Consider the following 26,985-nt stretch of genomic DNA (forward strand, 5'->3'; position numbering starts at 1 on the left):
ATGGCTAAATAGCAAATGCATTATGCTAAGTGAAGGAAGACAGAATCAAATGGCTTTTAGGATCGATTTATGTGATGTTCTGAGAAAGGTAAAGCTACAGTGACAGGAAGCAGATCAGAGGTTAGCAGGGCTGGAAGGGGGGCAGGGGTGGGCTAGAAAGCGGTATGAGGGAATGCAGTGGGGGTGGGGCTGTTTCACATCTTAGTGGTGGTGGCTGCAGACAATATGCATTTGTCAAAACGCACAGCACTGTATGCTAAAAAGAGTGACTTCTACGGAATGAAAATACCTGAATTTTAAAAAGATAGGAAAAGTATACTTGTTATTCATAAAATTCTAGAGACAGTGAGGAGAGGTTAGGAATACAGCCTCTGCAGCTGACAGCTTCCACTTCATCTGCAAAAATGGGAAGAGGAGTGACCACCACCCTCATAAAGTCACCGGGATGAAGTGAGAGGAGGCAGCACCCAGCACGTGGGCAGTGCGCCCAAAGCTCCGGCAGGCATCGTAATGTAGAACATTCTCTGAGAAAGGTCACTCTTACAGCACTTCTTGAACACCGTGTGCCGCGTGTGGGGTGGGGACCACGCCCGGCGCACACGAACACACGCCGTGTGTCACAACAGCTGCTGTCCCTTCAGTCTGTTCCCTGAGTCAGAGCTTTTGTGGACCAAAAGCCAGAAGAAAAGCATTTCTGCGCAAGAACTGGGAAGGTCGTGAGACAGAATTATGTCACCACAACCTGTGCAGCCACCCTCTCCTTACCCCAGGGTGGACTCTGGACAAACCGGAGCCACCTGCAAGGGCTCGGGGGCACAGCTGCCTGCTCTCCGGGGAGAAGGCAGAGCTGAGGCGCGACGTCCTGTCATGCGGCTGGCGGCATATTCCGAGCAGACACAATAGCTCCATTGTTCGGTTCCCGGGCCAACTTCAGAGCCTGTGGTACCCAGCCCAGGAGCCTCTCCCTTATTTCAGGGCAGCATCGCAGATGGGATTATGTGGTCATGAAGTCAATAAGCTCCTTTCCTACCTGAACATTAGTGACAGCCAGCACGGTGCTCACTCCGGGGAGAGCCTTTCTCCTGTGGTTTGCAGGAGACGGTGCTGCGCCCTGGCCACTTAAAATCTGTCTGTCTGTCTGTCTGTCTGTCTCTCTCCCTCTCTCTCTCTCTCTCTCTCTCTCTCTCTCTCTCTCTCACACACACACACACACACACACACACACACACACAGTTCTTCAATCTCCTGCCAAACCTTCCTAATCTTCCCGAAGATAATGGAACTCCATTACAATGCAAACATGAGAGACACAGGAACACTTCTGCTTAGGCCGTTAAAACTTGTGATAGAAAACAAGTCGGAGCCGGCGGAGTTCACAGTCGCACCATGAGGCATTTCTACTTACAACTAGTTTAGCAAAACAGAGGAAGGCAGCAGAAAAAAATCTTGGTTTAACTGATGACCTTTTAGTAAACACTCATATTCGAAATAGACTCAAGTTACCATAGAGTTTGTCTTGGGCAGAGAACTCTCACTTCCTTTGACTACGGCTTCAATTCCAACACTCCCTTTATTGCTTCTTCAGTCTCCATTTCGTCCTTGCCTCGCTCCTATCTCTTGTGCCCGGTTATCACAGCTTGGTCACAGTCTTGCTGGGGTACAGCGCCTACGGAAGGTGCTCTGGGGAGGACGTTGGGCCACTTCGGGGCTCCATGACGCACACATGTTGCAGAGGGCCTCAGAATGGACCAAAGAAGGGAAATTCCATGCTATGGGACAGGATCTTCAAAGAGGGGCTGAAATATTTACCCAGGACAGTAACTGACAGTGCTTTATGTCTACAGAAGAAAAGAAGAGGAATTGGGCTTAGCACTGGAGCATCGAGGGATGAGAAGCTTACTGGGGCTTCTCCCCTCCACAGAGCCAGTTATTAAACTATTTTCAGAGGGCATATGTTTTCAGCACGACTGCTCACGTCTCTGTCCTCAGAAGGCCCTGTGATACGAGATCTAGATCCCTTCTCCACAGACAGGCTGGTGTTGGGTAAAAGGCTCATACACACTTGGGAGCCCTCAGGAGAATGAGATCGTTGTTTATCCTCACGGTTTCCTTTGCCTCCAAAGACCTGAATTCGTACCTATGTACTTGGAAAGCAAACTGCAGACGTCCGGTCAACATGCTATAAGGTCAGACTTTGGGGTGCTCCCCTTTAGCCCAAATCCTAGTAAGAGTGGGTAAAATAGAAAAAGAGAAATCAAAAATAGCTTTACTAATTCAAAGACAAGAGAAACTCTCCTTGGACCCAAAACAGAACAGAAAGGCAAAGGAATAAACCAAGCGGGAACTAGGGCCCCGGGTCTGGGAGCAGGCAATAGCAGTGGTTGAAAGGGACGAGAAATGCTTCATGTAAGAAGGGTGAGTAGAGGGGCGCCTGGGTGGCTCAGTCAGTTAAGAGTCTGACTCTTGATTCTGGCTCAGGTCATGGTCTCACAGTTCGGGAGTTCGAGCCCTGCATCAGGCTCTGCCCTGGCAGCGCGTGGAGCATGCCTGGGATTCTTTCTCCCCCTCTCTCTGCTCTTCCCTTGCTCACACTTGCTCTTTCTCAAAAAAATAAAAAATTAAAACAAAAAAGTAAAGGGGAATAGAGTCAGCTTTAAGGCTTAGAGCCAGGGGATGAGGTAAGGCTCCCTTGTAAAAAGAGGTTGAAGACACAGGGCTGATGACCTGGTCCCTTAAGCTAAATATGTTCCGGAAGCGCTGGGCCTGCACAGGTCAGAAGACACAGACAGTGCTTCTGTCACCCATCACCTAAGTAACCAGATCTATAGTAGCCTGGATGTCACTGTGGTGATTACATACCCCCTGTCCGGGGTAGGCAAGGGCAAGGTTAGCAGACAGAGGGGCTGAGCACAGAAGGAGAGAAAGGAACAAAACCAAAATACTTTCCCCTAAAAACAAGCCTGCAGTATAAAATTCCAAGCCACTTCGTGAAATGCAACGCTAAGGAAGGTAACCGACAAAAGTCAACAACCGGAACATGGTTTCAATCCAGTGAACAGGCTACAGCACTGACTGACTGCGACTCTTGGGGTCCGACTGAGATGCTCAAATACAGAAGTAACAGAGGAGTACTCAGTGGAGGTGAATAGGAAACTATGAAGGAGAAACAGGTGGAAAGATACAAAACATAAACTGGGAGATATGGGGAAAAAAGCAAATATGAAATCCCAAGAATAAAAAAAAAAAAATAGTCATTAAACCAACTGAACAGCAAACAACATCCCTAGGGTGTGATTTAAGGGAGCTTCGTTTTAAAAACACGGAATAAATCCCAGAAGCCAAAAGGGGGTTATCTCGGGGGTAGAATGTGGGCAGGAGCAAGAAAGGAAAGTGTACTCGTGTTCTGAACTGGGTTCTGGTACTCTGGCTTTTCAGACTATATGCATGTATCACTTTAATACAAATTACAATAACGAACTGAAAAGACTGTAAGAAATACCATTAATGGAGGATCGTCTAAGGATGCGCAATCTTTGCTTTCCTCTGTACAGCCTAAATTTTATTCTTGGGATGAAGCAAACCATCAGAGAGAGAGGACACAAGAGCATATGAGTTTTATTTTTTATTTATTTTTTTTAAATTTTTTTTAAATGTTTATTTATTTTTGAGACAGAGAGAGAGACAGAGCATGAACGGGGGAGGGGCAGAGAGAGAGGGAGACACAGAATCCGAAACAGGCTCCAGGCTCTGAGCGGTCAGCACAGAGCCCGACGCGGGGCTCGAACTCACGGACCGCGAGATCATGACCTGAGCCGAAGTCGGCCGCTTAACCGACTAAGCCACCCAGGCGCCCCAGAGCATGAGTTTTAACCCTTCTTGTTACTTCTTTTATTATGTTATGATGTGAAATGTCTATCAGCCACATTGGAGAACATTATAAAAATCAGCTATTTAAATAATTGTGGCAGTCTGACAGGAAGCTGATCACTGAGTCTTGTGGGACCCTTTGGAGTGGCTCTGGCCTCAGGGCCAGGAAAAATTGCTTCGGCAGAGCAACAGGTGTGTGTCTGACCTCGCAGCTACAGTAACTTCTGAAACTACTCATTCAGCTTTGGCTGCTGGGAAATTTAATTTGTGATTTATTTCCAGTCACTTTACAGGATCATATGGATTGCTTTTTGGACACTGACTTGCTTTCCTCTTATTTCCTGTCACTCTTATTTCACAAATCAATGTAAGATTGGCAGCCGTTAGAGCCTACATACACGTCTACCTATATTTATATATTTACACTTATATATAAACAGATGTGTGTGGATATGTGCCTGAAAGCCAGGTTGCAGGCTTCTGAGAGGTGAAAGGATGTGATCAGATAGAATGCGTTGGGGAAAGAAGAGAAAGGAAGGGAAAGAGGGCAGGTTGGGCCGTGGGGTCATCACTTTGGAGGACGCTGAATGCTAAGAGTCTGACATTTACCCTGAACATTAGAGACAGTGGTAAATGCTTTGAAAATTCTGAGCAAAGCAATGACATGGAAACAGCAGTAGCTCAGAAAACTCGCTGTGCTACAGGGTCGAGGCTGGGTGAACGAGGACATTGAGGGCCAGATGACGAGTTAAGGGCTATTCTGATCATGAAGGAGTGAGGCACGGATGTTGTTAGTAAGCGGACAGACACTGTATTTTAGGAGAAGGATTGGATGTAACAGGCTTTAGGAAAGAAAAGGTGACGTGGCCAGTAAATGTAGCTTTTTCTTGCAACAAAGCCCGTGACATCCAAGGAAGCAAGCTCTGTACGACCCACAAACTTATGGAAACAATCAATTCCATTTGGTCTATTCTGCTTCCACTGCCGAGCATTCTGACCTGGGCAAGCCACAGGAGAAGCCAAATCATTCCAAAACCTCTCTTAGAAGGTACGTTTTATTCCTTCCAGAAATTAAGCTGCTGCTGATTATAAATGACAGCTAACTCCGCACATGCAAATTACACCCGCTATTAAAGGCCTCCTGCCTTCCTGAAACATGATACCATGTGAGCCCAGCACCTCGCAGATGGAGACGCCGTAATAAATACTTCTCGACACAGAAACCTGTCGAGATGAATTTCTTAGGCTCCAAGAAAAGCAGAAAAATAATCTCGAACACTTTGAATCTAGGAACTGAAGTAAATTGAATTTTGACCGAAGTAGTTTTGAATTTATAATCTCTGGGGAATGCACTAAGCTGGATTTACCTGTGCATTATTTTTTCAAAGCAAATCAGCAATACAAAGATTTCAGGAAGGACGTTTACAGTACAAACAGAACAAAATTCTCAGATAAGTAGAAGCCTGAAATATAACTGATGAGCTAATTGAAATCAAGTTTATATTCTCACATGAATACACACCCCACTCATTTCTACGGGGAAGTATTTCAGAGAAACATGGTACAACAGAGCAGGAAGGGACTTTATGACCACCCAGTTTAGTTCTCTCGTGTTACACATGGAGAGACCTTGTCTATCTTTCTCTGACTTATTTCCGTTAGCATCATGCCCCTGCGGTCCATCCACGTTATTGCAAATGGCAAGATTCCCTTGTTTTCAATGGCTGAATAATATTTCAATACACACACACACACACCACATTTTCTTTATCCATTCATCTGTCAGTGGACATTTAAGGTCATTCCCTGTCTTGGCTATTGTAAATAATGCTGCAAATGAGGGTGCAAATAACTCTTCAAGTTAGTGTTTTCATTTCCTTTAAATACCCAGCAGTGGAATTGCTGGATCATGTAGTTTTTCTATTTTTTTAAGGTTACTTATTTATTATGAGAGAAAGAGAGAGGGATAAAGAGAGACAGAGACAGAGAGAGACAGAGAGAGACAGAGAGAGACAGAGAGAGAGAGAGAGAGAGAGAGAGAGCGAGCACGCGCACGTCTGTGCCTGAGAGCAGGAGGGGCAGAGACAGAGCATCCCAAGCAGGCTCCTGCCCAGCATGGAGCCTGATGCGGGGCTTGACCTCACGACCCTCAGATCATGACCTGAGCCAAAATCAAGACTTGGACGCTTAAGCAACTGAGCCACCCAGGCACCCCCTATTTTTAATTTTTTGAGGAACATCCATACTGCTGTCCACAGAGGCCGCACCAGTTTGTATTCCCACCAACACTGCCCACGGCTTCACTTTTCTACAACCTCATCCACACTTGTTATTCCGTGTCTTTTTGATTCTAGCCACTCTAACAGGTGTGAAGAGACACTGATGGCTAGGAGGTACATGAAAAGATGCTCAACATAGTGATCATTAGGAAAATGCAAATCAAAACCACAGTGAGATAGGAGTCCCTTGGCTACAGATGACAGGATAAATCAGAGAGTTTGAATGGCTTTCCCAAGGCCACCCGGGGTGTCAGATACAGAATGGAATAGAGTCCAGCAGAACAAGCAAGTATGTTTTCCATTTTACCACTGGGCCTATCTCTAGCCCATCTGTGATGGCTAATGTTGTGTGTCCATCTGACGGGGCTACAGGGTGCCCAGATATTTCATTAAACATTATTCTGGGTATGTGTGAGAGGCTGCTTTTGGATGAGATTAACATTTGAATCAGTAGACTGCCCTCCCCAGTGTGTTAGTTGTGATCGTTGCTACCCAATCAGTTGAAGGCCTGACTAAAACAGAGACTAACCCTACCTCGAGAGGGAAGTCTTCCTGCTCAACTGCCTTTGGGCCGGGGCACTGTTTTTGCCCTGCCTTTGGACTCAAATGGAAGTCTGGCTCTTCCTGGGTCAGACCGGAACTTCCCTGTTAGCTCTCCTGGGTCTCCCACTCACCAACTGCAGGTCTTGGGACTTCCAAGCCTCCACAATCACATGAGCCAAATCCTTTTCATAAATAACCCCCGTCCCAGCTACTTTGCAGACACACACCCGGTTGGTGCTCTTTCTCTGGAGATTCCTAATATAGTATTAGACAAACTTTTAGCTCAAAGAAAAGTCTCGATGAATATGGCGGATACCGTGGATAGGCTACCCAAAAGCCATTCCCAACCTTCCTCTCCCGTCTTCCTCTAATTTAAAGGCTGAAAACCTAAAATGTAGTTTCCTCACCTCTTTCACAGTAAAGGTGATCATACGACACAGTTCTGAACAATAACATGCAGGTGGAAATCCCCAGGAAACTTCTCCTTTGTTCTCTGCCTTCTTTTTCGTGTCCAGAGGCTGGACACACTGACTCAGCGTTGAGGGTGCCAGTCACCCTGGGGCCATGAGGACAACTGACACGTGTAGGGATGGGTACGGAGGAAGGTAGAAGGATTCTGGGTCTGTGATGAGGCCTGTGAGCGGCTGCTCCTGTCTTAGACTGCTTCTCCAGAATTCTGGAGACAAATGTACCATACCTACCAAAGCCAGTTTTAGTTGGGTTATCTGTTATTTGAAGCTCAACCTTTCCCTAATATACTATTCTAGCCAGGTTTCAACCAGAACAAAAACCAAAAGTGAACATGACCCCAATTCTGGAAATAAATAAATAAATAAATAAGTACGTAATCAAATTTTTTTGTAGGTCTACACAATACAGATGGCATGGGAGAGGCACTAAGTCCAACACTTCCCATTCAAGGGTGCTGGCGGGAAGGAAGCTCGCTTCCCGCTACTCCAGATTAGGGTCTGGTCTGGGGAAATCCCAAGGGATCCTCTAGAACTCCAGCATGCTTGGTTGTGGCAAAAGGCTAACACCGAGATAGAATGAATCTTGGGGAGCTATGAGCAGGGGTTCCAACTTTTCCCATGTAGCTCATTTATTTCTAAAAGTTCTTTTTAATGAAAAACTAATCATGCTCATGGATTCCTGCATCATTAGAATGAGCTCCGGTCCTCTCTCCATCAATGCTGCCACCAGAGACCACACATGGCTGCGGCAGTGGAAGGAACGCTAGGTTTAGTCAAACGATCTGGGTTTGAGACTGGGTTCTGCCACGTCTTGCTTCGTCCTTCCCCACAGGCAGATCCGTGAACGTTCTGAGTTCCACTTCCTAATTTACAATTATTGAGTTAAACGACACTGGGATTACAAAAGAATTCCAACAAATTCAGAATACTCTACCAAAGTAAGATTTAATCAGGTCACTCGACTGTGTGCAAACTCAAAGCAGATAGGTCTGATGTGAGGGAAGTACAGGAGAAAAGCTCATTCTTTATCTTTATGGCATTTTTTTGGCCCTTCTTCCTTTCTCAGAGAGACAAAGTTGCTGGATAAGTGATCTCTGTCTGACGAAGTGCTACAGCAAAAAGCTTTACAGAACAAACCTGAGGAAATAAAACACAGGCTACAACTTGGTATGCTTATTACCAAGCAGTAGTGGTTACCAGTCATAAGGTCACCTGACCCTCTCGTTGTGTGCTCTAACAGCACCCTGGCCTCAGTGTCCTAATCACCCGTTTAATGCCTCTCTGCCCTCTAGAACCTGAGCTCTCTAGATCCTTACCTGGCAGTAAACCTCTCACTGCTTCGTGGGGGATAAAAGTTCAAGAGGCTAAAATATATGCAGCGCGACGCATCTTTTTAGTATCCCCCTCCGTGCTGAGAGTCCTTCTGGATTCATGCAATAAAAGCAGAGTTCTCGGAAAGACCACAGGAGTCTTTCCTGGGAGATGTTCCGAGCTGGTTCCACACACATACCTTGTCTTGGGTTTGGCACCGAATACAGTCACATTCAAAACAGTACTGGTCCCTCAGCTGCTTCCGGCGCTCCTCGCTGGTCATCAGCATGTCCAGGTAGCAGATGGTGAGCTGGGGGGGGCCAGAGAGAAGAGGGTCACGTGGCTGTGGTGCTCCTTTTCTTTAACAAATGGTTACTGATTATTTAAGCAACACTTTTTTTTTTTTTTAATGTTTACTTATTCCTGAGAGAAAGAGAGAGAAAGAGACATAGCATGACCGCGGAGGGGAAGATAGAGAGGGAGACACAGAACCCGAAGCAGGATCCAGGCTCCAAGTTCTCAGTACACAGCCTGATGTGGGGCTCGAACCCACAAACTGCGAGATCGTGACCTGAGCCAAAGTTGAACACTCAACTGACTGAGCCATCCACGTGCCCTTCAGCAACACATGCCTTTATTACACACCAAAAAGTGCAAGAGGAAAGACACTACTAACAATCTCGCTACGCAAATAATCACATGTAAAATTTTAATGCCATTACCTTCCAGCATCCGTTGTGTGGTGAGCGCACGTATATTATATATTTATTATAAAGAACTGGACTCATGACCTCTCTACACTTTTACACCTCACTTTTTATTCACCAAATAAGAGACTACCGAGAGCTGTTGTGTTTGGTAGTACTAAGGTTGGGCAGTAAAATCGATCACCGCCAGCGATGGGAGAAGGTGCATCAATCCTGGCCCCCAAGCGGGTGGCGGACTGATGCACCCAGATGCTCTTAAATCCTGACCAGTCCTGCAGCTGCCTCATGGAACGAAACGTCAACCCAATTTGGTGCCTCTGAAGTTGGAGACTCTTTTCTTACTTGTGATGAGCTAGGAAAAAAAAGAAACCACTTCCAAGTAGGGAGAATTAATGTCAGCATGTGATCTTGGAGGGAGGCTCTCAAACTGACTTCCTTGGACACTTTCGAACTAAGTAATTACACCATCTAGGATGTTTCTCTGTAGCCCTCAGGTTCCCCTTCTGGTCACAGGTCTTCAGGCAACGTCACGATGTCCACACATGCCTCACTCAACCCCATCTATACGCTCAAAGTCTAATTCAAAATAAACAAAATGGAACCCCTGAGTCCCCTGGCCTGTTCCACCCGGGCTGGAGCCGTCCCAGTCCCCGCTGACAGGAATGCATCTTTTGTGTCCTTCAAGCAGAAACCCAAAGTCACCCTTGACCTCTCTCTCCCTCTCACGCCCTCACCTGATCCGCCAGGAAATTCTGTGGGCTCAATCTTAAAAACAAAACCAGGAATCCACCACTTTCTACCTTTTCCAATGTGACCACCCAGGTCTGAGTCGCCCTCCTCTCCGGCCCGTAAAACGCAAGTCTCTGCCAGTCTCCCTGCTCCCCCCACAGACCCCGATGCCCCCTGCGCTCCACCCTCCAGAGCTCCCCGTGTCCCCTGCACTCCACCCTCCAGGCGTGATTCTCAGTGATTCTCTTCAAACAGAAGACAGATAGGCTCTTCCCTGTGCTCAAAACACTCCAACAGCCCCCACTCTTGCTTACAGGCCAAGTCCTGATGAGGGATTCCTACAGCACAGCTCAGCCTGTGCTTCTGTGCTAAAGTCAGGTAACAATCGCAAGCTAACATTTAGAAACTTCTACAGGTACCTGGTAAGAGAACTTTACGGGACTCTAATAATAAAACATTAGACTTTTATTTCCTATGTTTTAAAAATTTCATTTTTCTAGTAATTTTTGTCATTAAGTTCTACAAAAATGTTAGTCTACAATGGATAAGAACTAGTAACAACCACCACCAGCCCCACTCCCTCTCTGAACTCCTCCCCCGGCCAGCCCTCACTCCTCCTGTCCCCACGCACTCACACGTGCCAGGCCAACACAGGATGTATCCTGGGGCGCTGCCCCCAGAACCCTCTATGGGGCCACCCTCACCAAGGTCTAACCTGGACCCTCCCTTGCTTAAAATAACCACCTGACTCCAGCCCCACCCAGGGTCCCTCATTCTAGTTTTTCCTTTTCTAGTTTTTCCTTTTCAGTGTCATATGTCAGCTTGTAACATGTTGTGTAAAATACTTCTTCATTTGCTTTTACATGTAGAAAGTAATCATGGGGGCAGGTGCGGTAGGCAGGAGTGGAAGAAGGCAGGACCGTCTGCTGAAGGAGGTAACTAAAGCTCCCTAGAGCCAAACAAAATCCCATGTGCTTTTTCTTAGACTCAATAGAAAGCATCTCACGTCTACCAGGCCAGATCTTACGTGCCGGAAAGTACGGTAGGGCTCTTGACAGAAAACATAACTTTGGGTGGGCCTCAGTCTGCCAGCCCTTGTCCCACCCACCGTGGCCATCACCAGGGTGACAGAAGCCAGGGCCAGGTCTGGCTGGCTGGCTCTCTCTCTAGATCCTCTCGACAGTGTTATCGAGGATCCGCTATGTGCTAGGCACTCCCAGAGAGAGGCAGCGTGAGACTGTGGAAATCAGCAAAGGTCTGGGATCCATCTGGGATTTGCACCCACAGCCCTTGACTCAAGCCTGACACTCTTTTTACAACACAGCCACTTCTCATACTTTGGTGGGCCCAAGGGGAGATTCGCTTCTTGGGGGGGCTGTGCCAGCATCAACCCTAAAACGCGTAGGTCTGCACTCAGCAGCGTCCTGTGACCACTGGGCTCCTTTAGCCGGGACCACGGCCACTTTTTCATTCCCTGAGTCCTTTTCCTTGCTTTGTGATGTGCACCCAGGGCTGCCTGGGAGATGCAAATGGCCATGATATCAGGCGAGTTCTTCCTGTTTACAGACAACACTGTGTTCCAAATTCCAAGTAACCCATTTCTGACCACACTTTTGAAACCGCCCGTTAGTAAGTCTGGGGCAGTACACGTATCCATCTGGTCTTAACAGGCTCTGAGGGACCCGGGTTCCTTAAACGAGGTGATGGTAAAACGAACTGAACTCTGTGCTCCCTCTTGGGTTAACCCTGGGGCTCGAAGTCTCCATCTGCCCCGATGGCTCTCAGTCATGCCCCCGCCCCCCCAGCAGATCAGATCAACTCGCAGTAGTTACTGGGAGAGTACCATGTGCCCAGTGGGAAGCCAATGAATCCAGGGCCAGAGAAATAACCTTGACTAAACCAAGACTAAACTGCGAGGGCCAAAACTCTGAGTGATCGCGCCAGGAGGCAAACGGGCAACAGGAGACTAGTTACATCATTTAACCCCAAGGAACAGACTCGGGCAGCCTCCCGCACTGCGCCGTAACTGCCTGCGACCGCTACCGCTATCGGGACACTGGCTTTCCAACGGGCCTCCCTGCTGCCCGCCGTCCACCTCTCGTCTTCCAGACCGCTCTGAAAGAGCTTCCTCAAACTCACATCTGATCACGTCTCTACACGAAGACTGGTGACGGCCTCTCGCTGCCGGCGGGGATAAGGCACACAAGGGCTTCTCCACTGCTCTTCGGTCTGCCTTTCTGCCTCAGTATCTCTCCGGACACCCTCCCGTCTTCAGGTATGCACACCACTAGGCCTCTGGAACAAGGCACACGGTGCCAGCGGGTGCTGCGTCTCCCTGCCCTGGCTAGCCAGTGCCTTCCCCACACTACCCACTTTTTCAGAGCATTCTCATCCCACAAGCTTGGCTCCAAAACACTTCTCCAGGGAAGACTGCCCCGTTCCCCGCCTCTGTGCCTCCTCTGTGCCCTCTATACCACCAGATACACTGTGTGAAAACTGAAGGTCTCAATGGCAAAACATTGTTATGCCTATTTTGGGGGAGAAAACACAGATTACTAACTGGTAATGACAGTTAAATCATTTTATCAGCCAAAGATAAAAACCTTTATTGAAGACTGACTGATTCACTGCTCTCAATGAAGAATCTGCTCACTAAATGTTGGGCTCATTTAGCAGGAACGTATTTGTGAAACTCTGCCATTGATCAGTGGATGCCTTAATGGCACAGAACAAAATCGCATTAAAATATTAATGCCACTGACCATTGCTCTGCCATTTGAGAGCAGTTTTTATGGGAAAGGCAGTAAATCATCCCAACATTAGAGTAATAACATGAAAGATATTTGCTGGATATCAGACATGCTGCTTACTTGAAAATTTCAAGGCAAAATGAACCCTTTTTCCATGAAGCCCATCTTTTCATTATGTACAACAGAGTGGGTAAAAAGATCAAATTAAAATTAGACTTCGCTTCCGTTTCTGGAATTACACTGTCACAATTATAAATTTTTCTGCTAATACGGGCTCTGAACTGAAAGATGGCAAATCTCACTTCTTTTTTAAAATCAAACCTGAGTGTTATTCTTTCTCTTCTCATTGTCACACCCTTGTACTCAGCCATTATCAAATCCTGCCAATTTTAGCTTCCAGCATTATTCTCTTCAGATCCCTCATCACGAGCCACCAGGTGAATGCCTCCCGACCTCAGGACACCACTGTCACTTCGCGCCTGGATTACTGCATCCACCTGACCCTCATGCTCCCACACTTGCTTACACGTGCAAGGTCTGGTCATACAACTCCTCTGCTTCTACGGTGCCCCACTGTCCGTCCCCATCCCTTTCACAAGTATCTAATGAGGACCTCCTATAGGCCAGACGCCATAACGGGCCCCACGGGTCCCTATGATAATGTCTGGTCCCTGCATATTCCCTCATCTGCCAGTCACATTTGAAGACTTCAGTCTATTGAGAAGAATGCTTCCTGTTCCTTGAAGTCACCATTCCGTCTCTTGCCTCTGTGCATTTGTCTAGGACGCCTTCCCTGTCTCAGCCAACCTGAGCTCTATGGGTCCTTCGAGAGTCTAGGAGTTACTTCTCTGGACGTTTTTTGTTTTTTGGTTTTTTTTTTTCTGTTTCTTTTCTTTTTTTTTTTTTTTTTTACCTTAACTTGAAAAAGCAGGAATATTTTGATAGCCTTCACAGATAATTATCACGGATATTCTTCTATGGTATTACACCAGCATTTTACAAGAGGTAGTTTCTTAAAGATTAGTAGAAATGTGGAATCTAAAATCACATAGGTAAATGTCTTGAACTCAGTTATGTTCAAATCCACTGGTCGAACTTGGCATGGATCTTCTATTCAAGCGTGATCTGGTAACATCACACATCGGTCCACTGAACTATGGCAACCTTCCAGATATCGACACGTTTCATCATCCAATATGAAAAAAATCCAGTCACTGCCATCGCCACCAGTATCGCAGGGAAAGTCTTTCGAGATCTGAGGGGCGTCATGCTACTGGTGGTGGATACAGGTCTTCCAAAATACTGACGTGTAATTGAAAGCTTCAGTTGTTTTCATTAGCAACAAGTACTGGCAGTTGTCATCCTTCAAGTGACAGGCTCACTTCAACCTCTTCTTCTCTCCCTCTTTTGTATTTACTTATTTTTTTATTTAAATTCATGTTAGTTAACAGACAGGGTGGTCTTGGCTTCAGGAATAGAACCCAGTGATTCATCTTTTACATATGACACCCAGTGCTCATCCCAACAAGTGCCCTCCTCAAGGCCCACCACCCATTTAACCTACCCCATCTCCCCTCCAGCCACCCTCAGTTTGTTCTATGGAAGCCTTTTTCAATCGCTCCCCACTACTGCCCCTTACCACCGCCTGGGTGCCCCCAGTCTGAATGTCTACAAAGCCCTATGTGTATTTATACCATTGTCCTCTTTATATTGTTATTGTTCACTCTTTTCTGTTCTGTGTCCGTTTCCTCCATTATACCTCGAGCTCCCGAAAGCACGGGTGGGTCTTACTCGTCTTTGTGTTCCCAATGCCCCCCGCAGTACATGACACCCAGTTAAGTATGCAGTGAATTTGTCAAGTGACTTAGCACCTAAGCAAAGATGACTGAGAGGAGAAACACACTGCCTGAAACCCACAACACTTTAGATCAAAACTAGTATTACAGACACTGGTATACTCAGCTCATGCAAATCACATTTGTCCTGAAAATGCTGGCAGCCAGAGGCATTATTCGTAACAGCTACAGCCTCTTCTAACGAGGAATTCCCACAAGGGTGCCCTGGACTGTCCAGCTTTCTTCCCTGATCCATATTTTGGAAGACTGCCAGCCGATATATACATTTCATAGCTTGACAAAACCCTGAAGCAGCCATCAGCAATCCAGCACGTGAACCATGCCTTAAACCCTAATTAAACATCATTGCTGGATGAGGAGACAAAAAACCCAAAAGCAAAACCAAAGCAAACCAAACCAAACAGACCTAACAACTCAACATCACAATGAAAAGGTAGCAAAGTGTTGTAAATGGTGCTGGTTTGAAGGGAAATGGTCCAAAAGTGGTCGGAAGGGTGGCTTTATGTGAGGAGATGTCCCAGGTAAGAAATTTTCATGGCGACCTTTGTTACTGTGGAGACTGTGCAAATTCCCAACTCTCCTCATTTGGGTCTAAGATGCTCTTATCTCAAACTGGCAGTGCCTGGCTTTCATGTTACTTTCCTTGTGGGGCCCATGGGATATACCTGAAAATTAGCGATAGTTTCAAAATGGCTCTAAGATTCTATCCCACTTCTGGTTGTCTTTAACAAGCTTTATTCATTCACTCAACAAACACAGATTAAGAATCTTGCCTATTATAGACACTATATAGTCTTCCTCGTGGAGCCTACATTCTGGTACTTATATCCCACTGAGCACATAATAAAACTGGGGTGCCCTCATGGGCAATAAAGCCAAAATGCAAAGTTGATGCTATGAAATTGCCAAAATTTTTTTTTTTTTTTAACATTTATTCATTTTTGAGAGAGAGAGACAGAGGCGAGCAGAGGAGGGGCAGAGAGAGAGAGACACACAGAATCCGAAGTAGGTTTCAGGCTCTGAGCTGCCAGCACAGAGCCCAACGTGGGGCTTGAACCCACAAATCATGAGATCATGACCTAAGCCAAAGTCGGACACTTAACTGAGCCATCCAGGCACCCCAAAATTACCAAAATTCTTCAATTTACTTCCTTACCCGACTTACCAAAAGCAACTATTTGCACAATAAAAAGGAATTACCTCTCTTAATCCACCTCAAAATAGCTCTTCTCCTGGTTCTCCCTCTGGCCCACCTCTGCCAGTTTTAAATGTGCAGAATGTATGTTAGTTCTTCGAGGCAGGTGGCTACAGGCATTAGCTGAGCAGGGACTCAGGACACCAGCCTTCAGTGACCCAAAAGTGAATGATGATCCATCTAGAATGTCAACAGTGCCCTTGGTGAGAAGCACTCCTGGTCTTTACAGTAAGGGCAATTTAATAGGAAGTCAAATCAACAACGAGTAACGAAATGCCTCCTGGGTTCTAGGCCAAGTGCTGGGTGATAAAGGAGATAGAGAAGTAAGACACGATGTCCGGTCCTCATGAAGCTTATGGCAAACAGAGAAGTCACCAAAAGAGCTAGAAAAACTACACAGAAATATTAATAACCACCGTCAAGGAGATCTCGAAGTGAAAGACCTTCCTTTAATTTGGGACATTGGGAAAAGCTTTATCGACAAGATGATGTTTGAAAGGGCCTGGAAGGGTATGTAAAATGGGGGCGGGGGACAACTGTGCAGAGAAATGTCACCCACCAAGGCATGCACGATGAGGTGGGGAAATTTTTATTTTCTGAAAAAAAGAAATCCAGCTCACTGACAGAGAAAACAGACTGGTAGTTGCCAGAGGTGGGGTGAAGCGGGTCAAAAGGTGAAAAGTTCCGGTTATAAAGGAAGTCCTAAGGCTGTGATGCTCAGCACGGCAACTATAGGTAACGATCCTGCGAAGCACATTTGGAAGTCACTATGAGAGTAAATCTTAAAAGTTCTCATCACAAGAAAAAAACGTTCTGTGACTATGTGTGGTGACGGACGTTAACCAGACGTACAACGGTGATCATTCTGCACCAGATGCAAACGGCGCATCGTCGCGTCGCCCACCTGAAGCTTACATCACGTGGTATGTGAATTATGCCTCAGTTACACCACATCATCTTCCGAACAGGATGGTAGAAAAGGACTTGTAGGGAGAATCCTGCCTCTCTGGTAGGAGAGGCCGCTCTGGTAAGTGCCCAGCGGGAAAATACCCGAGTCTGGAGGGCCCGATGCTGAGCACAGCACAACTGTTCTGGGTGAAGCCAGAGGAGGGATCTGCTCGTTGCTCCAGAGATTTACGTGAAAAAAAGTGAAATAAGCACCAAAACACAAGACGCTTTTTCAACTAAATGAAAACCAACCCAGGAAAATAACTGGCAGCCACGCCTAGAAAACAAGACACGAGAAAATCTCTTTGTCGTTCCTGAGAATTGCGACAGTTTCTAACGGTTTTTCTGTTTGCTTCTCACGTGGCCGGTTTATTTTAATTCCGTAAAATCAACATGATATCGGCAGCAGCGTCGTCAGCAGCAGCCGGCCTTCAGCTCCGTTACTAACCCTAACCCAAACTGCACAGATCCCTTTCTCGGCCGCCCTGAAGTCACATGTGTCCCCAGGAAAAACCACGAGATTCTCCACATCACTGAGCCATCCAGTGTACTGCACTGTTCCTAAAAGCTGGAAATTCGGCAAGTGGCTGCATAACAGCTCATTTGGTTGAAAATCCCTTTGGAGGGAGTCTTATCAAAGCCAGTTCCCTGTCTACGTAAAATCTGGTGCCTCTGAGTTCAGGTTTTATTGGCTGGTTTTATTTATTTATTACCTGCATAAATGCAATAAAAAAGTATGATACTCTGCTTTCCTTGCAATAAACATCCACTTTAGCAAATTGGGAGGTAGAAGGAAAGTGGGTTCTCACAAGCGTAGACACCGATAACCCCGCATTCAGGGTGGTGCTTGTGCCAACCCTGTGTGGGCCCCCGTTCACCCTCAGCTGCCTCCTGAGACCTCGGGCTTCTGCAAACGAGGCCGGTGCGGCAGGCTACAAACCCAAAGGGTCAAGGCTAAGTCACTGCTGAAGGTTCTACGCCCTGGCCTCTCTTCCCCGTCACATCTTTGCTTGAACAATCACGCAGAGAGGCTTTGTAAAGGCCCAATGACAACTTGAAAGAGTGCAATTTGCTTACTTTCTTAGCATGAAGGGGAAAATGAGCCACCTTCAAAATGTGAGGAGTGGCCTGGGGAGTAAGTAAGCCCTTGGGATCCATTCACAAGCCGGCTGCCCTCCTGCCCATGGAGGGATGACGACTGGCAGAGAGTGAGGGGGCAGGGAGCGTCACACACGGGACACATACACTCATCACACTCTCTCTCTCTCTCTCTCTCTCTCTCTCTCTCTCTCTCTCTGGCACACGAACAACAGGAGCTACTGATACCCAGAGACAGTCCGTCTGTCATCCTGGACAAGTACTGATGGGCACACAGGTCACTGGGTGGACCGTTACGGCTCCTCTCCCCAGCAGGGGGATGATGAGGAGCTGCCCCTCAGGCACAACCGGTTTCCGGAAGGGCCGCGTGGAGAGCGAGAGGGTCTCTGATGCGAGGGCAGGCCAGGCGCCGGGAAATCTTACCTCCTCTCCCGCCTCGATGTCGCGGACTGCTCGCAGCAAGAGGTGGGGCCCGTTGAACACGATGGAGCAGTTGGGGTCACAGCTGTGATTGAGCAAAGACATACTGCAGGAAGGAAAAACGGGGTACCGTCACTCAGCAGATACAGTCCAACATGTAAATTTCATGACTATAATGATAATGAGCAGAAGGCACTTCAGCCCGGGGTGCGGGGACAGGGGAGGCTGACAGTGCACCAGGGGCTGAGTGCCCTGGGGGAAGGCCCAGAGCTGTCACCAGCCCACGTCACAGTGAAATGCTCCCTGACACAACACGGAGGCTACTTAGGGAAGTGTGCTCTGAGTCCTTTCTGCGGGTGAACGCGGGGGACGGCTGTCTCATTAGACAGCAGCCGGGGACCCCACCACACGGCATCTGGTCCACGCGGCCCCTTTGCAGGACGCGCACGGCCACGCTGGGGCATGAGGAGAGTCCTCCCTCAGAACGCTGGCGGCATCCTGCTGTCTAGATCCCGGCGTGTGCGGGGCCACGACACAGGTGTCTTAGTGCCGGTGACCATCCGGGAAGGGGACTGGGTTTAAGCCGCACCATATCCGATAGTACTCAGAGCAGGTGCGAGGGAGCATTTACTGAGCAGGGAGCACCCTCCTGGACCTTGCACGTGCTTTCCAAATGTAGTCACCACGCTAATCTCATGAGAGTCATTTACAGATGAGACAGACACGGGAAGCACACGGCACACGTCAGCATGTGGGGGCCGAGCCGGAACCAGGCGGTGCCAACCCAGCCAACCCAACCGGCACACCTGTGCCAGTGCTTTCGGATGACCCTCACCAACAGACCTGTGATTTTTCAGGCTTGTGAGAAATAGGAAAAGAAGCCGACTTCTCAGGCTCACGATTAGTTATAAGAAGGGCTATATGTGTATCCGGACCTTCCCAGCATGGAAACAAACGGAAGTGCGGCGGGACTGCGCTCGCGAAACGAGAACTGTGCGCTTCCGCCCAGGGGGCTGCGGCTTAAGACCCGGGCAGGGACCAAATCCCGGGCTGTCGTTTGTCAGCAGCCAAAATCCCCAACTTCTCAGGTTCCTGAGGGCAATAATTTAGGTCTGAGCTCTGCCTAAAGCTCTTTGTTGACACCACAGCATATAAAACAGGGTTATACAATTCTTCCCTGTAAAGTTCACATTCTCCATTTTCTTATCGTTTATCATCAGGTTTCAAGCGTTGCTCTTGAACCCGCCGCAGCGATAGCCTTTCTAACACCCTCTGCAGGGCTGGGGAGCTGGCGGGAATTACGGTCACTCCGCCCAGTAAAGGAGTAAGGGAGATACCGTTCGCCTTACCTCGGATATAGGCCAACGCCAACTTCCTGCATCTCCGCATTACAGACGGTGAAGGAGTTGCAGATCACCTGCAAAAACAAGAAGGAACACCACCAGGATTACCAGAGTCACCTAAGAAAAGTGGCAGGCGAGAGAACAGAAATTTCCAAAAGAAAATGCAGGAGTTTAGTGCTTTTAGTAGCTGCTTTGGAAAGATCCAAGCCAAACGCGGATGTTCTTTCACTTGCAAAAGAATGTACCTGGAACACACTTTCCACAGGAACGTCAGGTGGGTAAGTGCAGAAATATCAACAATCTGCACAAAAATTCAGGCTTAAACCAGCACAGGGCCTATTAATTTCAGTCTAATCCTCTCCCCCGAAGTTACACAGTTACATGAAAGGTTCAAATTTCAGAATACACATAATCTATTTACTGAGAACCAGACTCCTACCACATTGGATTTTTTTCCTCAAACTGCCTGCAGTTTCCAGATACTGCGTATCTGATGAGTAACAGCAGCCTGTCTTTCTCCTACAAAGAGGGAAGTACACCCCGAGAGGGCCTGTGATCTGAGCGGACGGGCCACAATGCGCTCAGAAAGTCCTCCCGTCAAGCCACAGCATTTTCTAGGCATGCGGGATGCCTCACAGAGTAGACAGCAAGGTCTTATACCCAACGGGGGTGGTGGGGCAAAAGGAATAAAAGATGGAATCACTGTGCTCAAGGAACCTCAAAACCTATGGACAGCCACCCAGAATCACGAGAAGAGCCTTGACTTAGAATCAGAAAATCTAGATCCTGGCCACACACACCGCTGTCTCAGGCAGGTGCTGGGGATGAGCAGTGAAGAAATTAAACAAAGATCCTGCCTTCATGAAGCTTAAATCCTAGTGGGGGAGACAGATAAAAACTCAAGGATAGAAAAATGTCACAGGTGAATAAAAGCTAAGGAAGAAACAAGGCCAAGGGACAGAGGAAAAAGTGCTCAGGAAAGCTCTTTAGCATAAGGTGACATTTAAACAGAGACCTAAGAAGCTGTGGAAATGAAATGTGCATATTGGAGTGGTGAAGGTTCGTGTCAGGAGAAAGAGCAAGTGCAAAGGCCCTGAGGTGTGAATATCCTTAGGTGTAGAGTAACAGCAAGAAACCTGGCATGGGCAAAGCAGAGTGAGGGAGAAGAAGAGGGGGTAAGATAGGAGATCAGAGAGGCAGCTAGATCTTGTATGGATTTAGAGCCACATCTAAATTTTATTCTAAACGAGTCAGAGAGCCACTGGGTTGCTTCTGAGCCAAGGCATGAATGGATCTGATTTCTGTTTGGAAAGGATCACTCTCCTGTGATGTAGAGAATGGGGCCATAGAAAGACAAGGCCGGAAGGAGAGGAAATGAGCAGCCCCGTGAGACTGGAGGCCGGGGGTGCCGGTGGCAGAAGCGGGGGGCTGTGAGTGGTGCTGCTAACAGGATTTGCTCACGGACAGCCTACATGGGAGCAGCAGGAGCCACGGATCGGGTTCGAGCGTGGGCTGGAATGAGATTACAGTTGCCATTCGTTAAGGCGAGGAAGGCCGTAGAAGAAACAGGTGTGACTGCGGGAGCCCGGGGGCGAGTCCAGTGGCTCTGTTTCAGCCGCGCTCAGTCTGAAACGGCCCGTCACACGTCCCAGCCAAGGCTGCGTATGCACGAGCACCCAGAGTTCAGGGTACCAGCGGGGCTGGAGATGGACATTTAGGACAAAACAGAGCAAAGCCCATCAACAGTGTAGACTCGAGAGGACCCGGGGACTACAAAGGGACGCTGACTTCCTGTTACAGTTTCTGTACAGGGCAACACAAGTGACGACGAATTTCTCTAAATCAGGTTTATATGAAGGATGTCATGTACGAAAAAGCGTTCGGTCCTTTGAGACCCTTCCAACTGCTCTAAAGAGCTCTTCCGTGAAATGTAGGGCAACCTATGGCTTGGCGTTTCCTCTAAAAATGTGATCAAACTGCAGTTTCCAATCAGGAAATAAACTGGTGCACACGCACATATTTTGAACACATACTGGTTAAATTGCTTTAAGGGCATGTGTTTCACATTAAATTGCAAGACAGTACCGTCTGTACATATTTATGCCTAAAATGGAGGGTGGAAAGACAGGACAAAAGATCCTGTGGTTTCTTTTTGAAACTTTAAACATTAAATGGGTATGAATTGGGGGGTGGGGAACAGGAACTTGAACACTTATGCTTAAAGCATAATCAGGACTTTACCAAAAGTAATCCACCAATGAAAAACCAGATCAGACAGATCTAATTTGTTAACTTTTGGATCAAACCAAAATGTAAACGTCTTTTCTGCGCCATACAGCACATGAGAGGCTCTTCCAAAATCAGTTTACTCTGACGGAATTTTTAAAAAGAAAGAGCTAACAAGGGGAAATGTCAGCTTGCTGTGTCTTCCTCCAGGAAACTTCCCGATCCCTCGGACTTAGCCACTTACTCATCTCTTCGGGGCATTTCTCACACGGGGTCATTGTGCACCCATTTACTCAGCACCACACACACCTATGGGTGTAAAGTACACACAGGGCAGGGTTGGTGGTTCCTTACGCGAAAGACACTTCTAAAGGGTTTTCTGATGGATGGATGGATGGTTGTGTGTCCCCAGAGGGTCACTGTCTAGAACAAGGGTTGGAGAAGATGCCAGAAATCACAGGTACCCCGTAGGTAGAGAAGAGAGATGGATGTCTGTGCTCTGACAAGGAGTAAGAAGTTAACCTTCCATTTCTCTTGTCTTTAGCCATCCAATCTCTTGACATCCCTTTGTGCGTTCTCTCTCTCCACTCTAGCTCATCTTGTGTTTTATCCTCTTTTCCATTAGTCCAGTGGATGACAGGCTTACGCATCAGAAGAGCACAAGGGGCTGTTTGATCGTCTGCTTAAAATGCCAAGGGCCTGAGGGGCACCCGGGTGGCTCAGGAGGTTAAGCGTCCGACTTCGACTCAGGTCGTGATCTCACGGCTCATTAGTTCGAGCCCTGCACTGGGCTCTGGGCTGACAGCTCAGAGCCTGGAGGCTGCCTCGGATTCTGTGTCTCCTGCTCTCTCTGCCCCTCCCTCGCTCATGCTCACTCTTTCTCTCTCTCTCAAAAATAAACATTAAAAAAAAAAAATGCTAGGGGCCTGGTACACAGGGCACAAAATAACTGTGCAAAATGAATGAATGAATGATAGTCCCCACATCTCTTGCACTATGTTTTCCTTTGTTTACTCTCCTCCTTCTTTTCCTTTTCCTGTCTTCACTGGTACCAGTCGGCTACCTTCCTCTCTCATTTCGCCTCGCTCCACAGTAGAGGTAGGAGATTTTAAATTTCTACTGAACAAATTCCAGACAAGTTCCTCATTCATATTATTCTGAGAGGCGCTGAGTTCTAGTGTTCCTGAGCTAAAACAGTTTAACTTTTTGCCCACTCTCACTTTTTTTAAATATATATTTTTAAATATTTATTTATTTTGAGAGAGGGAGAGGGAGAGAGTGAGAGAGAGAGAGAGAGAAGCAAAAAGAGGGAGAGAGAGAGAATCCCAAGCAGGATCCTTGCTGTCAGTAAGGAGCCCAACACACAGCTCGAGCCCATGAACTCTGAGATCATGACCTGAGCCAAAATCAAGAGTCAGATGCTCAACAGACTGAGCTACCTGCCTAAGCACGCCTGCCTACTCCCACTTTTATTAAAAACATTGATTTCACTCACTAGTATATCCTTATGTGCTCAAGTGAAAATCTGAGAATGAAGGAATTCATTCTTCAAATAAAAGAATGGAAATAAAGTCCAGAAATAAAAGTTTAACCACTTTTCAAAGCATTTCTTGGTATAAACTGTTTTCCTGGGGAATTACACAGGTTAAATAACGAATGAATGAATACTTCACATCAAGATGCCTTTCAAAAAGCATATTATAGGGTGCCTGGATGGCTCAGTCGTTTAAGTGGCCAACTCTTGGTTCCGATTCAGGTCATGATTTCACGGTTCACAGGTTGGAGTCCCATGTCAGCTCTGTACTGGCAGCACAGAGCACACTTGGGATTCTCCCTGTCTCCCTCTCTCTCTGCCCCTCCCTCCCCGCTCTAAATAAATAAACTTAAAAAAAAAAAGCATATTACTGGGATTATTTCAATAAAAAAGCAATTGAGTTAAAACAATTCTTTCTAAAACCTGTTGGATTATTACTTTAAAATATTTACTATGACATAAAATTACAACATACGTTTAAGTTATCTTATAATTATCAAATATAGCTATGTATACTCTTCACAATATTTCTTTTGAAATATTCAGAAGCCTTCATAATATAACACTGTAGCCTTTCTAGATAGTAAAATTCTAGTGAGCTAGCACAAATGATCGCCGAACCTCTGTATTTTGTAAAAACTAAAGCAAAATTTTAAATGTTCTATGAACCATGATAAAAACTCTCAACAAAGTAGGTTTAGAGGAATGTACTTCAACATAATAAAGACCATATAGGAGATACACACAGCTAACATCATACTCAATGGTGAAAAACTGAGAGCTTTTCCCCTAAGATAGGGAGCAAGACAAGGATGTCTACCCTCACCACTTTCATTTGTCACAGTACAGAAGTCCTGGCCACAGCAACAGAGAGGAAAAAGAGATTAAAGGCATCAAAATTGGTAAAGAAGTAAACTTTCACTATTTCCAGATGACATAATACTATTTACAGAAAACTCTAAAGATTTCACCTAAAACCTACTAGAACTTATAAATGAATTCAGAAAGGTTGCATGATACAAAATCAACATATAGAAATCCATTAACCTTCTCTTCATTATTAGTGTATAGAAAGAGAAATCAAGAAAACAATCCCATTTACAATCACACTAAAAAGAATAAAATACCTAGGAATAAACTTAAAAAGATTAAAGACACATACTCTGAAAACTATAAAACACGGATGAAGGAAATTGAAGACAACACAAACAGAAAGTTATTATATGTTCATAGATCTGAAGAACAAATACTGTTAAAATGTCCACACTACCCAAAGCAATCTACAGATTTAATGCAATACCTATCAAAATTCCAACAGCATTTTTCAGAAAATTAGAACCAATAATCCTGTAATTTGTATGTTAAGACAAAAAACCCAAATAACCAAAGCAATCATGAAAAAGAAGAACAAAACTGGAGGTATCACAATCCACAGTCCCAGATTTAAAGATATTCTACAAAGCCGCAGTAATCAAAACAGTATGGTAGTGCCACAAAAATCGACACATAGAGCAATAGAAAAGAACAGAAAACCCAGAGACGAATCCACAATTACAGGGTCAAGTTGGGAAAAAGACAGTCTCTTCAAAACATGGTGGTGGGAAAATTGAACAGCTACATGCAAAAGAATGAAACTGGACCACCTATTTACACCGTACAAAAACAGAAGTTCAAAATGGATTAAGGACCTAAATGTGAAACCTGACACCATAAAAATCCTAGAAGGGAGTGTGGGCAGTAATTTATCTGGCATCGGCTGTAGCAACATTTTTCTAGATATGTCTCCTAAGGCAAGGGAAACGAAAGCAAAAATAAACTGTTGGGACTACATCAAAATAAAAAGCCTCTGCACAGTAAAGGAAACAATCAACAAGACTAAAAAGCAAGCTACTGAGTGGGAGAAGTATTTGCAAATGACATAGCAGATAAAGGGTTAGTATGCAAAATATACAAAGAATTGATACAACTCAACACCCAAAAAACAAATAATCCAAATAAAAAATGGGCAGAAGACATGAACAGGCATTTCTCCAAAGAAGACATACAGGTGGCAAACAGATACACGAAAAGACGCTCAGCATCACTCACCGGCAGGAAAATACAAATCAAAACTACAATGAGCTATCACCTCACACCTGTCAGAATGGCTGAAATTAAAACACAAGAAACAAGCGTTGGTGACGATGCGGAGAAAAAGGAAAGGAAACCTTGTGTGCTGTTTGTGGGAATGTGAACTGGTGCAGCCAACGTGAAAAAGTAAAAGTATGCTCAAAAAAAATATGGAGTTTCCTCAAAAAAATTAAAAATAGAACAACCACATGATCCAGTATTTCCACTGCTGGGTATATACCCACAGAATATGAAAACACTAACTCAAAAACCTATGTGCACCCCTATGTTTATTGCAGCATTATCTATGGTAGCCAAATTGTGGAAGCAGCCCAAGCGTTCACTGGTTGGTGAATGGATAAAGAAGCAGTGGTATGTATACAATGGAATATTACTCAGCCATCAGAAAGAACGAAATCCTGCCATTTGCAATAACATGGATGGATCATGGAGAAATAATGCTAAGTCAAATGAATCAGTCAGAGACAGACAAATACCATAGGACTTCACTCATATCTGGAACTTAAGAAACAAGGCAAATAAGCAAAGGAGGATAAAAAAGAGACAAACCAAGAAGGGGAGGTGGGCAGGGGGCTAAGAGAAATAGGTGAAGGGTATGCACTTCTCAGGATGAACACCGGGTAACGTACAGAAGTGTTGAATCACCATGTTGTACATCTGCAGCTAATAGGATACTGTGTGTTAACTACGCTGGAATACATATATGTATATATATTCATTCTACGAACCAAATTCTTATGTCATGTGGTTCAGGTTCTAGGTCCAGAACCTGACGTTTGTGTTCTGGGATTAAAAGTTCCCCTGCAGCAATCATACCAACACACAGGTGAACACTTCAGAGAGTTATCTTATACACATGTTTAAAGTTCACATTTTTCCTTAAATTTTCTGAATTAGAAGCGTTTTACTGTAGCAGAAGATAAATGAAGGCATTTGAGACACAAGGGAAAATCGTCGACATACCATTACCTCTTAACGGCAAAGCTGAACAGCCGTAAGAAAACGAACAGCCCGTTGCAAACAGAGTAATTCGACCCCATGGCAGAAGGAGACATCCACTTCCCAGCACCCCCTCGCCCTAATTACTCACTTCTACAAAGAACTTGGTCTGTGTGCAAGTAGCTATAGCTGGCTTCTAGCCTACTCTAGAGAATGCTTTCAATTTCAAAAAATATTAATTTTAAAACATTTATAACAAAAGGGAACTCAGTTTCTAAACACAAACATAAGGCAGTTTCCTCAAAGACCATCTGCAACTCCTTTATAATTTCTCTATTTAAGGCGTAAGTAGAGTGTTCAGGACACAGAAGTCTTGACACACAGAGTTCATTAATTAGAGAGGCTAAGGTAAATTTTCAAAAGAGAGCTTACTGTATTTATTTTATTGGGGCCTGTGCATAGAAGGAAAGGAAGGCGGGAGGGCTGGCAGAGATGAAAACCAAACGCAGAGGTTTTTGTATAAAATAACCACCACCCCCCCCCCCCCCCCCGCCCCAGCACTATTAATTCTCTGCCTTTAGAAGCACGCTAAGTGTTTCAGTCAGGGTACATTTTTCTCCTCCACGGCAACTGACATTTT

At 45.9% G+C, this 26,985-nt stretch overlaps 1 protein-coding gene across 4 annotated transcripts in view; it reads right to left on the reverse strand.

Annotated features, from left to right (window-relative positions):
* SMYD3 (SET and MYND domain containing 3) overlaps positions 1-26,985 on the reverse strand; it is a 689,995-nt gene that overhangs the window by 132,281 nt on the left and 530,729 nt on the right. For all 4 annotated transcript variants that reach the window (XM_040451870.1, XM_040451871.1, XM_040451869.1 and 1 more), the window contains 3 exons: positions 19,523-19,590; positions 18,177-18,279; positions 8,670-8,780 (listed from right to left, as the gene is read on the reverse strand). In XM_040451870.1, the coding sequence (XP_040307804.1) occupies positions 8,670-8,780; positions 18,177-18,279; positions 19,523-19,590 (282 nt within the window). The remainder of the gene's footprint in view (positions 1-8,669; positions 8,781-18,176; positions 18,280-19,522; positions 19,591-26,985) is intronic.

This window comes from Herpailurus yagouaroundi, unplaced genomic scaffold, assembly GCF_014898765.1.
Source record: "Herpailurus yagouaroundi ecotype Mexico unplaced genomic scaffold, PumYag 205, whole genome shotgun sequence".
NCBI lineage: Eukaryota > Metazoa > Chordata > Mammalia > Carnivora > Felidae > Herpailurus > Herpailurus yagouaroundi.